This window comes from Hippopotamus amphibius, chromosome 12 (assembly GCF_030028045.1).
Source record: "Hippopotamus amphibius kiboko isolate mHipAmp2 chromosome 12, mHipAmp2.hap2, whole genome shotgun sequence".
Taxonomy (NCBI): Eukaryota; Metazoa; Chordata; class Mammalia; order Artiodactyla; family Hippopotamidae; genus Hippopotamus; species Hippopotamus amphibius.
Genome location: NC_080197.1, coordinates 83,667,771 through 83,680,247, shown reverse-complemented (window position 1 = coordinate 83,680,247; position 12,477 = coordinate 83,667,771). Strand labels below are relative to the sequence as shown.

Genomic DNA, 12,477 nt, shown 5'->3' with positions numbered 1-12,477 from the left:
AAAGGAATGACCCTCATTTTCCTTCTCTTTGCCCTCCAAATCCTGAGCTGGTTCTCCCACTTATTTTTCTCCCTAGGAACATCCAGGGAGTGTGAGAGGTGAGATTTTAATGCAGCACAGAACCAGTGGAGCAGCTTGTTACTGGGGAGGGAGGGATATGGGTTATCCAACGGTCAGTATGGTAATCCGGGCACAATAAGGCCTCGCACACAATGGACACATATTTTTCTTCAGCGGTGTCAGAAGGGAAGCGCTTTGTACTGAAACATGTTTCCGAAAGAGAAACCAGATCGAGATTTAGAAGGGATATGGGGCTGGGGGGAGCATTTGGAGAGTGATTGTTTAGAGGCTGGCAAAAGCTGATCAGAAAAAATAAAAAATAAAACTGGGGCAGAGAGAGGTGGAGGGCAGAGCAGGGGTTGGAGATCCCTGGGCTGATGAGGCAGGAGGCAGGAGGGCAAAGCACAAAAGGAGATACAAGGATTCATCACGGGCAAGAGCTGCTTTAGTGCCCGCCTCCCCCCCCCCCCAGCTCATTAAGCCAATGCTAAGTACAGGAGCCCTCCGAAGGGATCTTATTTCTGTGCTTACAATAATATCCAGGTGAAAATGTTTGTATGTGTGTGTGTGGTGGTGTCTGGCTTGCTATTTTCCCCATGTGATAGGCGACTTTCTTGCTATTAAGATATAGGAGCCCAAAGAGAGTTTTTTTGGTAAGTGATGTAGATGAGTTGTGGGCATGTTTGGGGGAATCTCTCAGTTCACTTTCTGGATATGCATGTCAAATTAGCTGTGCAAACCTGAAATGAAAACTGCACACATTTATGGCTGCATAAGGAGGCATTTAATATATTAATAAATATTAACAGTATGAATGCATATGTATTTGTTAGCAGTAATAACCAAAGACAGATTTGACATTAGGTTGGAGGCATCTGAACTGTCTGGATCTCCTTACACATATTGGCCCAAAGTGGGTTTCCTGCTCCTGTTCCCTCAACCCACCTGCAGGAGCTCAGAATCCGGGGGAGTAGGGGTGTAAGATGGGCAATGCCTTGGCAAGGACTCCCTAACAAGCCCGAGAGGGTGAAGAGATGGAAGAAAAGTGAGTTGAGGTGGGGGAGGGCTGGTAGAAGGTGAATGAGGAGGGGAGCCAGGTGGAGTTGAGACTACTCCAGGCCAGGACGGGGTGGGGCAGCCCAATCCAGGTGCAGGCCTAGAAGGGAGGATGGGGGTGGCGCTGGAAGGTTTTCTCCTTCAGCAGCCTTCCCCCACCCTACCTGAGCTCTCCAGAGCTTTGCTTCTCCCCAGGCGGCAGTCAGAATTTTTATGTAGATCAGCAGTCAGCACTGGTTTCCCTTTGCCACTTCCAACAATTTATAATTAACCTACCCCCCCATCACCAATAATAAAACCCTCACACACTCCGAATCACTATTACCCAAGCAAGCAGCCTTCCCCTTCTCACGATCTCAAGTTCCTCTTCCAGCTAAACCGGCCAGTCCTCACACGCAGAGGGTCCCGGACAAGAGTGGGCAGGAGTTCTCAACTTGGGAAATTTGAGAATCTCCTCTAAGAGATGGTCAACCTCCAGGAAATTCTGGTTCTTTTGCCCATCTGATGGCAGGGGGCGGGCACTGACCACTTGGGGAGAGGGTATTTAGGGACCCTCAAGCACCAGCTCTTGGTGAGCCTGGGGTGACGGTGGGGGGCTTGAGCATGGCAGGAGGGAAGGTGGCCAGGGGCCCAGGCACGGGGAATCAGCCCCTTTGGGAATCCGCCCCTTGGAATCCGCTGTGGCCCAGCTTTCATTCCAGCCCTCAGGGTGAGCCCTAATTTGGAAGTGGGGACCCCCTCTGGCATCCCAAAGGTGGTGAGAGACAGGTTGGGAATCTGCCGCCTTCAGCCTCCCTCTCACAAGGGTTTTATTCTTTTTTTTTTTCCTTTCCCCTCCTCATTCCCTTAATTGCAGATGTTCTAATTAAACCCTCAAATAGTTGTTATGCCGTTTTAAAAGGTACTTATTCAAGTGTCAACCAGGCTGGGCTGGGAGGAGGCAGCGTAGGGCGGCGAATTAAAGGTAGATTGACTAATCACAGCGGCGATCATAATAATAAAATCAGAGGGAAAAAAATCACATTACGACTTTTCGTGGAAAGGAGGGAGCAGGCAGCCAGCGGCCGCCAGCCCTGCGCCGCCGCCGACACAAAGAGTGCGGGCGATTCCGCGAGACTGATTTATGACGTTTTACAGCCCTATAAAAGCTGTAGCGACGAGGCAAGCGCTCCTACCACCGCTGGCAGATTTAGTCTAATAAATAAAACATAAACAGTTAACTTTATGTGTCACTTTTATTGTTATCAAGTAAAATATAGCCGAGCCCCGGCAAGCTATGATTTTAAACTATAATTGTTATCAAGTGCAACAAGGGGACCCAGCTCCCTCCCTGGGCTCTCCCTTCTTCCACCCCCGCCCCCAACTCTGAGTTATGGGATCAGTTAATTGGAATTGGTGGCAAGACGTGGCCACCCCTAGCTGGGGGGTGGGGGGGAGCAGGTTAGCTCCTATTTCTTGCCCCTCCCTCCTCCATGGCCCTGCCACCCCACCAGCGGGGTATTCCTCTGGGTGGGTGGCAGAAAGAGGGGAGGGCACAGGAATGGACTGGAGACCCCCAAGGCCCGCCCAGCCTCCCTAGCGTCGTGAGCTCACCCCTCAGCTTTTGGAAGGCAGCCTGGAGCTGGCCCTTGGGGATGCGTGTTTACATGTAAACACATGTGTTACATGGATACAATCCCTGGCCGGAAGCAGGCTCTACCCACACAGGCCTCCCTCTTAGCTAGTTCTGCCCTCTGTGGGGATGGAGTAAGAAGAGCTCCCAGGGCCATGGCTGGGCGCCATCCCAGGGCACTGGCCCCTGGCAGAGTGCTCTGCTCCCTGCCCCAAGAGCTTGGGAGCCAGCCTTGGAGCTAGTTGTCAGAAAGCAGCAGGCCAGACGGAATGGAGAGCGGAAACAGCGGCCAGTGGGAGAGATCCTCTGCTCTGGGCTGGGCAGGGAGAGTCAGTGGGTACTCAGGGAGGGCAAAGCTTCTGAACTCTGCTTTTGCCAACCACTTCCTGTCTCTCTTCAGCGGGGGCTCAACCCCCAGACCTCCAGAAATGACGTCAGACTCATTTGCATCCCGCTGCCTCTACCTGCCTGGTCCAGCTGGGACCCTGCCTCGCCGGCCCCATGGCCAGAGGGTTGGGTGAGTGTGTACGGGTAAGGGGGCTGGACTCTGGTCTCCTTGGATGGGGGGCACCCCAGGCTCACCAGCCTCCTGGGCTCAGCCTGGGCCCCTCCCCATCCAACCTCCACTCCAGTCCTCATTCAACTTCCTCTTCCTGCGAAAGAGGGGCGCTGCCCGGTGACCTACACAGACTGAGACAGGATCGCCATGAATGAAGACCTCTGGAAAGCCTCAGGAGCCGAGGCCTGAGGGGCCCACGGAAGGCCGATGGGGAGACCCTGGGAGGGGGCTGAATCACAGCCTCCCGACAGCCCCCCCCCCCCAATTCCAGGCTTTGGAAAGGAGCTGGGGGCTTCCCATCTCCTTTTGCAGGGGAGGGTTGTCAATCGGCGGGGTGTGCACTGGGGGCCCCCCAGCCCCTGCCAGCTCACCCTACATCACCACCACCACCCCCCAGCAGCACCACCACCACCGCCACACAAAAAAAATTGGATACATTTTGAATAAAGCGATTCGGTTCCTTATCCGGGGACTGGGTTGCTCCGTGTGATTGGCCGGCGGAGTCACATGGTGAAAGTAACTTTACAGGGTCGCTAGCTAGTAGGAGGGCTTTATGGAGCAGAAAAACGACAAAGCGAGAAAAATTATTTTCCACTCCAGAAATTAATGATCATGAGCTCGTATTTGATGGACTCTAACTACATCGATCCGAAATTTCCTCCATGCGAAGAATATTCGCAAAATAGCTACATCCCTGAACACAGTCCGGAATATTACGGCCGGACCAGGGAATCGGGATTCCAGCATCACCACCAGGAGCTGTACCCACCACCGCCTCCGCGCCCTAGCTACCCTGAGCGCCAGTATAGCTGCACCAGTCTCCAGGCGCCGGGCAATTCGCGGGGCCACGGGCCGGCCCAGGCGGGCCACCACCACCCCGAGAAATCACAGCCGCTCTGCGAGCCGGCGCCTCTCTCAGGCGCCTCCGCCTCCCCGTCCCCAGCCCCGCCAGCCTGCAGCCAGCCAGCCCCTGACCATCCCTCCAGCGCCGCCAGCAAGCAACCCATAGTCTACCCATGGATGAAAAAAATTCACGTTAGCACGGGTAGGCAACTTTGCTTTTTGCTCTCCCCCTCCCTCCCCTCTTCCCCAGAGCTCCCCACCCTCCTCGGCCCCCTCCGGCCCCCGTCCTCCTTTCTCTCCTTCCCCCTCTCTCTCCAGGAGCGACTCTGGGTTAGCACAATTGAACTGGATTTACGAGCGAGAATGGGTAATTACATCCCCCATAAATTTTATGGCTTAGCTACTCTGGGCAGTCCGAGCCATGTGCTACGATCTGTTATGTATGTGTGAAAACTATGCTCGCTTTCTAAGGGCGCATAAATAATTCAGTGTGGTTACAATGAGGATTCCCCTCTTATTACACTACAAAGTCTCCAGCTCCCTTCAACTTCTTTATAACCCATTTAGCTTGATGACTTTATTTCCACCACCCCCTCCTCCTGTTCCAGCAGAACTGAGGATGGGGTGAGGGTGGGGGCGGGGAGCCTGCTGCCTTTGAACCCCACTATTTGCTTTTCCCCTCCCCCTCCCCCCAGTGAACCCCAATTATAACGGAGGGGAACCCAAGCGCTCGAGGACAGCCTACACCCGGCAGCAAGTCCTGGAATTAGAGAAAGAGTTTCATTACAATCGCTACCTGACCCGAAGGAGAAGGATCGAGATCGCCCACTCGCTGTGCCTCTCTGAGAGGCAGATCAAAATCTGGTTCCAAAATCGTCGCATGAAATGGAAGAAGGACCACCGACTCCCCAACACCAAAGTCAGGTCAGCGCCCCCGGCCGGCGCTGCGCCCAGCACCCTCTCGGCAGCCACCCCGGGCACTTCTGAGGACCACTCCCAGAGCGCCACGCCGCCGGAGCAGCAACGGGCAGAGGACATTACCAGGTTATAAAACATAACTCACACCCTGCCCCCACCCCAGGCCCCCATCTTCCCCTCACACACAAATTGACTCTTATTTATAGAATTTAATATATATATATTTTTTGGTTTTTTTCTCTCTTCCTCCCACCTTATCCCTTGTCAGTTCCAAACAGACAAAACAGATAAACAAACAAACCCCCTGCCCTTCTCTCCTTTCCACTGTTAAGGACCCTTTTAAGCATGTGATGTTGTCTTAGCATGGTACCTGCTGGGGTTTTTTTTTTTTTAAAGGCCATTTTGGGGGGGTTATTTATTTTTTAAGAAAAAAAAAGCTGCAAAGATTATATATTGCAAGGTGCGATGGTTTGGTTTGGGCGCATTTCAGGGGAAATGAGGAAAGAAAAAAGGAAAGAGATTTTTAAGCCAATTCTCCTCCTCCTTCTCCTCCTCCTCCTTCCCCCCTCTTTCCTTAGGCCTTTTGCATTGAAAATGCACCAGGGGAGGTTAGTGAGGGGGAAGTCATTTTAAGGAGAACAAAGCTATGAAGTTCTTTTGTATTATTGTTGGGGGAGCTGGGAGGAGAGGGGGGGAGACAGCAGGCAAAGCTAAATGCATCTGGAGAGCCTCTCAGAGCTGCTCAGTTTGAGGAGCCAAAAGAAAATAAAAATGAACTTTCAGTTCAGAGAGGCAGTCTATAGGTAGAATACCCCTCCCCCCCAATCGTGGTTATTGTGTTTTGGGACTGAATTTACTTGATTATTGTAAAACTTGCAATAAAGAATTTTAGTGTCGATGTGAAATGCCCCGTGATCAATAATAAACCAGTGAATGTGAATTAGTTTTACGTCAATGTCTGATGGTTTCTTTTCATCCCCCTCCTCCTCCTGGCCTGGTAACATCCCACCTTCTCAGAATAGTTGCCGAAGTTTACTCTAAGCAAACACACAAATCTTAACTCTCAACTCCAGTTTCCCAATGTCCTTAGAAGAACCAGCAAAAGGCTTGGGGCAGAGGATCTCAGGAGAGGGGATGTGGAAGATTAGGGCCAATTTCCCCCTGAGTCTGCAGAGGCCAGGCTCTCCTGGGGGGACTGAGAGTGGAGCTGGGGGCTCTCGCTTTTCTAGAGTTAAGCACAGTGCCTTCTTTTGTCTATGTCCCTCTTCTCCCTTCTCTCTGCTGAGTAGGCCTGCCTGATTTGCAGACTAGAAGGCAAGTTTAGGGAGTTGGGAGGAAGAAGAGTTTTTGTCTTTGTCGGGCTCGCTGGGGATAAGGGATTAAGGAAGATGCCCTCTCAACACGTCTGTTCTCCTTAAAAGAAGAAACATTTTGAGCTGGTGATTCTGAAGCAGCAAAGTGACCTGTCAGGATGGCTTCTCTGTTTGTTTAGACTTGGAAAGAAGGGTGAAGTGGAGGCCAGAGCCCTGGGAGGCCCCCTTGCATGGGTAGGCCTCAAAGCCTGATGCCTGAAGATAATGAGGCACTTTTATTTTTCCCCCTAACTTTTATCATGGACCTGCCAGGTGTTGAGAAAAGACACGGGGAGGGGGAGGCAGGGACCACCCCTCTTCCTACAACTTCCCAGGTCCCTGCAGGGCTTGAGATAGGCAGGAAAAGGCTGCCTGGTTGTAAAAAAAAAATTTTAATTGTTTCCTTGGGGATTAAAACAAATAAACAAACAAACAAAAAACTGAGCTGGATTACCTGAATGATTCATTTAAGCCAAAGCCTCCAAAGAATTCTGGTCCTGGGGCCCAGACTCTGAGCAAGGCCTGGTCAGAGTTTTGCTTGTTTGTTGGGAGAAGGTGAGGGGATAGTTGGTAAGCTTCTCAGGCAGTTTATCCAAATTTCAGGATGGAGGACTATCAGAAGTAGTAGAGAGAGGGAGAAGAGATCTGGGGTAAGTAGGGGAGCCATGGATACCACTCTCCTCTCTTCCCAAATTCTGGAGCGAAAGGCAACAGAGGAACCAAGTTATGAAAATCTGTTTGGTGTGCTTTGGATTTATTTCCTCTGGAGCCACTTGCTGGCTGGTACTCTGTATGTGTGTGTGTGTGTGTGTGTGTGTGTGTGTGTGTGTGTGTGTGTGTGTGTGTTGGGGGGAATCACTTGGTCCTGTAGGTCTACTTTCTCCTCCCTCAATGGTGCCCTGGGGACAGCAAAACATGCTGCCTACAGTGTGAGGAAGCAGGGCCAACAATTATCTGGAGTGATTTTATGTAATCAAGTGAATTAGAGGCCAAATCTGACAGTAGCTCCCATCATCTTAAGGCAACTGACTTTGGGGCAGGAAAAGGGGGTCTAGTTGTGCTTGGGGAAAGGGAAGGAAGGTCTGAGGCGTGGGCCTGGGTGTCTTTCCAATCCTGTAAGGAAGCTAAGATGGAAAGAGAGGGGGAAATGGAAATTAAGATCCATAGTCCTTTCCTAACTTTGCTCATTTGGTTTGAGGGGAATTTATCCCCTCTCCTCCCTAAAGTGGAAGAGATGAAAGCAAGGAGAGGAAAATTCACCATCTTCCATGTCTTAAGCTTCTTCCTGAACTTGCTGAAGGGACATGCTCTTCATGAAAGGTAGCATAAAAGGATTGAGACAGTTCTTTTATTTTTCTTTCTTTAGGGGCTTCTGTTTTTAATTCCTTTTCTCACACATACACACATAGTCACTCTCTGTGTATCTCTCTCTGTCCCTTTTGGTCTGAAAGGGGGAAGCATCAGACATCCCTAGTTTGTGACAAATAAAACTAAACCCTCTTACATTTGAGTTTAGGAAAATTTTGGCCTCAGGCCCTCCCTCCAGTAAGCTCCTCTTTCCCCCAAACTCTCTTTTGCCTTGGACCTGACCACCCAGAATGGGATCAGGCTGCTGGAGAGGAGTGGGATGTCGGGTGTGGGGGCCAGCCTGGGTCGGAGGCCCCTAGCTCCAGCTGTCTTGGTCCACTGGATGCTGCTACAGCCTCACTGGGAAGCCGAGGGTCGGGGCTTTTATTGAAGTTGGGTTGAGCAGTGGGGAAAGGCTGGGGGGGGGGGGCGGGGAGGACGCAGCCCAGGTTCACGGGGAGGACACAGCATTTTCTCTCCCATCGCCTTTATATTCGGCAGCGCCTCTGACCTCTCCCCCACCCCCATCTCCAACCCTCCCAAGCCAGCCCTTGCTCAGCCCCTGGTCTCCAGATAGGATGCCACTGCTTTTGTAGGGCTGGGGGTTTCTTGCCCCGAGTAATGGGAGAGGCAAGGCGCATGAATGCCTGCTAGGGTATTGTGTGTCTCTCTCCAATGGCTAAGTAAAAAGAAGACGGGGTGAAAACGGCGACACCAATCTTTCAAGGTCTTCCTCTCCAAGCACCAGGAGATCCCCACAGGTCAAAAATCCCCTTGACATGTAAGTAGTTAGCACTGATCTGCTCTGGGGGCGAGGAGCACAGCAGTTTCAACTCTATCTCTGTTTGCCATTCAATTTTTATCTCAACTCCCGGTCTTGGGGAGGGAAGGCGGGAAACCCAATTAGGAGCAGAGGGCTTCTGCTTGGGAAAAATGGAGTTTCTGTGCCAAGTCGTGTGCCTGGGGAGTGAAGAAACTTGGCTCAAAAAAGGAGAGAGAGTCGAGAAAGTGAGCCTGAGTCCTTCCCGGACTGGGGAACTTTGTTTCTCTGAGGGCCTCTCACTGCCGCTTGTGCGAAGTTTCCTACAAAGTTTTCTTTGCAATCTGTGCATCAGCTTTTTTTGAGCTTGGACTTGGCGGACTGCAGTCCAGAGACATCTTCCTGCTGTTAGATGTATGTATATGTGTGTATTTGAGGGAGTGCTAGAGAAGATAAACTACTAAGGGGTTCTCCGGAGCTTGGAGCCAGGGTACCCTCTCCTAGGCATGGTGTGCCTGCTTTTCTAAGATGAGAGAGACTGACTCCGAAGGGGGTCCTTGAGATGGAGGGAGCTGTGATGGGGGGGAGCAGCGTACTGGGGCAATTTCACCATCTTTTTCTCAGCTTTTTGCCCCATCCTGGGGGAGCGTGGTTCACACAGCCACTTCGCATGGTTTTCCACAGCTTCTATCTGGCACCCCACCTTTGGAGAGCTAATTCTTAGGAAAGTGTTCCCCTTTCAAGAAATCCTTCTCAGGCTTGGAAAAAGAGATGGAGGAACCCCCAACTCCAGTGGCCATCAGCGCAGAGGGAATATTTATTACCTCTCTGGATATCATTACATAACAATACAATTTTAAGAACTTCCTAATGTTAGCTTGATTTATCTGGGTGGGTAGGGGCCCAAAATAAACATTTGGGGGATTTAGCAGAAAAAAAAAAGTCTTTCCCTGTGACCAATCTTTCTGACGGAACTGACCACCCCCCTTGGCCTGCTTTTCCTGCCTCCCATCTTGTTAGCCCCATTTTAATTTTTCTCCTACAGCATGTGGCTGCTTTGAGTGTCCACGTTTTAGCTGCTTCTTAAGAATTAAAAATGGTAGGGTGCACTGTTTGAACCGGAGACCTGAAGGGCTCCCTCAGCCGCCTTAAAATCAGTGCGGCTTCAGGAGCTCAGATCCTCTTTAGACTTGGGAAGCAGAGAGAAACCAAGGTCTGCTGATCGCCTGCCACATCCAGGAGCTTCCTCTTCGGCTTGGAGCTCTCCCTCTATGCCTCAGGGTTTTTCGGCTCTTTTCTCTGGTGTCAGCTGTATAGCTCCTTTGAACACAAGGTCCATCCAAAGGCCAAGCCCACAACCATGCAAGCAGGGTAAGGTCCTCTGCCGCACTGTCTTCCAGCCTGCCGCTTCCTGCAGGCCCAGCTAGCTGAGAATGAGGAGGCAGGGGAGACAAGGATGGGTAGGGAGGGTCTCCCTCCGAGTATGTTTGTGGATACGGCTACATAATGTAATAAATGGAAAGGGACTATTTTAAATTTCCAGTACCCATCAGCAATTGCGAGTCCCTAACATGTAGGGTCCTATAGGACCTACGTTGCCAGCCGTGATGGACTGTGGGTCCAGCCCAAATAAGTGTTACCCTCTACTCATTCCTTTCTGACCCTCTCTTCCAGCAACAGAGATTGGGAGCGGGAAGCATATTTGAACTTCCGGGCGGAGAAACCCTAAATCACAGCGAGTCTGAGGCACGGCCAAACAGCCCAATGCTAGGTTCCTGCTCTCGGCCTCCGGCTTCCCAGGAAGCCGGGCATAAGAGAGTGGGGGCACAAAGCGGCCGTCTGCCTTGTGGGGAGAGGGGGTGGTCCCCGCTCCCCTCCTCGCAGCGGCCAGGGTCTGGGGGATGGCGAAATGGGACCAGCCCGGGCAAAGGCGAGATGCAAGGGCGAGATGCAAGAGGCCGGCGGCAGCGGCGCGGCTCCTCCTCCGGGTTCCACGCCGCGTCCGCTCCGGGTGCGGTGTCGCCTTCGGCTGGGTCACGACCCCGGGCTCGCGCGGAGGACAATAGGCCGCGGGCTGCGTGGCCGGCCAAGCGGGTTCACTGCGCGGTGAACTTCGCTCCACCTCCCGGGGCTCGCCCTTTAGAGCCCAAGCTCCCTTTGCTTCCCCCTCTTCCACCCTCCATTTTTTCGTGGAAAATGGAGCGGACTCTCAATTGCTCTTCGGCCGACCCACTCCCCACCACCAAATAAGGAGATTTCATTTCCTTTGGAAAGGAAAGGATAGTTTTCTCTGAGTTACAAGAGCAGGAAATGGGACCCTCTCAAGATTTTTGTGGGGAAGGGTGGAGAGGAGAGATCTAGTTAGCAGTGGAAACATTCCCAAGCCGGGACTTGGTGACTCTGAAGAATCCCAGGTCATCAAACCAACAGTCTCCTCCATCAGAGGAATTCCAGGCGGAGAGTGGGTCCTCCCCCGAACTTCACCCCAAATCCTAGGAAGAACTGCCTCTCTCTTCCCCCGGCCTTTGTCTCTAGATGCCGGGTTAGGATTAGGGCTGTTACGAAAGAGTGAGGCACCTTCTCCAATCCGATGGACGGGAACAGGGCTGGGCGATCCGTGGGCGTGTGGGAATGAGTCACTTGGGAGATGTCCCCCAACCAGTTTGTTCTTGTTCTGAGGTGTCGCCCCACTCTTGATTGCCTGGCTCCTGTTTGTGACTCTGTCCCTTTGGGCGGTAACACAGTGTTTGTAACTTTGTACACGTGAAGTCTTTCCGCTCAGCTGGAACAGACCTTGGCAATTAAGGTTACAGAACAGGGGTTGAGTTCCAGCGGGAGGAAAGAAAAGCTGGGGAGAGGAGAAAATGGGGGAGGTATGGGATAGTCCCCACACGCGTTTGCTCCTGCCTTTAGCGGCCCTTCTCCAGCCCCCTACCTCACACTTATCCTGCCTGATCAGGCTCAGAGGGGAGATGGGGAGGTGTGGGCCTCCCAGCCGGAAACCTCTCTTTTTGGACTCAGTCTCTCTGATGATTTGGAACCATTTTAGAATGTGACTGCCCCCAGCTCTGTCTGTCTGTCTGTCTTTGCTCAGCAGTTTCAGGGAAGCCCAGCATTACTGCTCTCTGTGCTCCCTGTTTCCTCGAATTCTTGCTCCTCTGCCCTCTCATCCCGCAATAATCCCCGTAATCTGCTGGGATAGTCCCCAGCCCCAGGGCTCCTCCTCGAACTCCCCCCCAACTGAGAAAGCAGAAGAGGAACCAAAAGGTGGGGGGCGGCAATCTGGGAGGGACAGCTGAGGTTCAAAGGTTCCTGGCTGAGCCCCTAGTCCAGGTCACCTCAGGGGCCCATCTGACCGCTCCAGAGTGGCCCCTGGGCCAACAGCAAATAGAACACTGTTTTACAGCCCAGGACAGATGTTGGTTTAGCCCTCTCATGCAGATTGCCCTTTATCTCTCCTCCACCAAAGAGGCTCCAATCCCCACTATACCTTTGTTCTCTTTCCTTTTTCCCTCCTCCCCCTCCTCTTCCTCCGTTTGATCCTGCCTGTCCCCCTCAAATTATTTCTTTAGATCTGGAAGCATCTGTTCCTGCCTGCCCCTCCCCCTCCTCTCCCCCCTCCTCGTTCCCTCCTCCCTCCTCTCTCCCCCTCTAGCAGTCAAAGAAGCCCCCAAATGGAGGGCCTCTGGCCTCTAGCCTGTTCTGCTACCCCAGAGCCCAGAGACTTTTGAGGCCAAACCTTGAGACCCCTCTCCAACCCCCAGTGCCTTTTATTTCATTCTCCCAGCTGGAGAGGGTCCTGGAATTGTACAATTTGAGTCTTGGTCCCCAGGGACAAGTCTCTTCTCTCACTGGGACAGTTATCCATTAAATTCAGGTAAAAGCAAGGAATCTGAGGTCGAAGTGTTTGGTGCTGAATTATTTTGATAATTGCCCCAGTTCTCTGCTGTGCTTTTTTGGGCTCCAGATT

The 12,477-nt window shown here is 52.2% G+C and overlaps 1 protein-coding gene across 8 annotated transcripts in view; it reads left to right on the top strand.

Moving 5' to 3' along the window:
- Positions 1–5,997, top strand: part of HOXC4 (homeobox C4) — a 60,504-nt gene extending 54,507 nt beyond the window's left edge. For 4 of the 8 annotated variants that reach the window (XM_057701361.1, XM_057701364.1, XM_057701365.1 and 1 more), the window contains exons 2-4: positions 3,129–3,245; positions 3,391–4,497; positions 4,826–5,997. In XM_057701361.1, the coding sequence (XP_057557344.1) occupies positions 3,894–4,497; positions 4,826–5,181 (960 nt within the window). In that variant the 5' untranslated portion in view covers positions 3,129–3,245; positions 3,391–3,893 and the 3' untranslated portion in view covers positions 5,182–5,997. Of the gene's footprint in view, positions 1–1,026; positions 1,688–2,405; positions 4,498–4,825 lie in introns of those variants that run through there. The other 4 variants (XM_057701363.1, XM_057701358.1, XM_057701366.1 and 1 more) reach the window with 4 other exon arrangements.
- Positions 5,998–12,477: the final 6,480 nt, after the last annotated feature.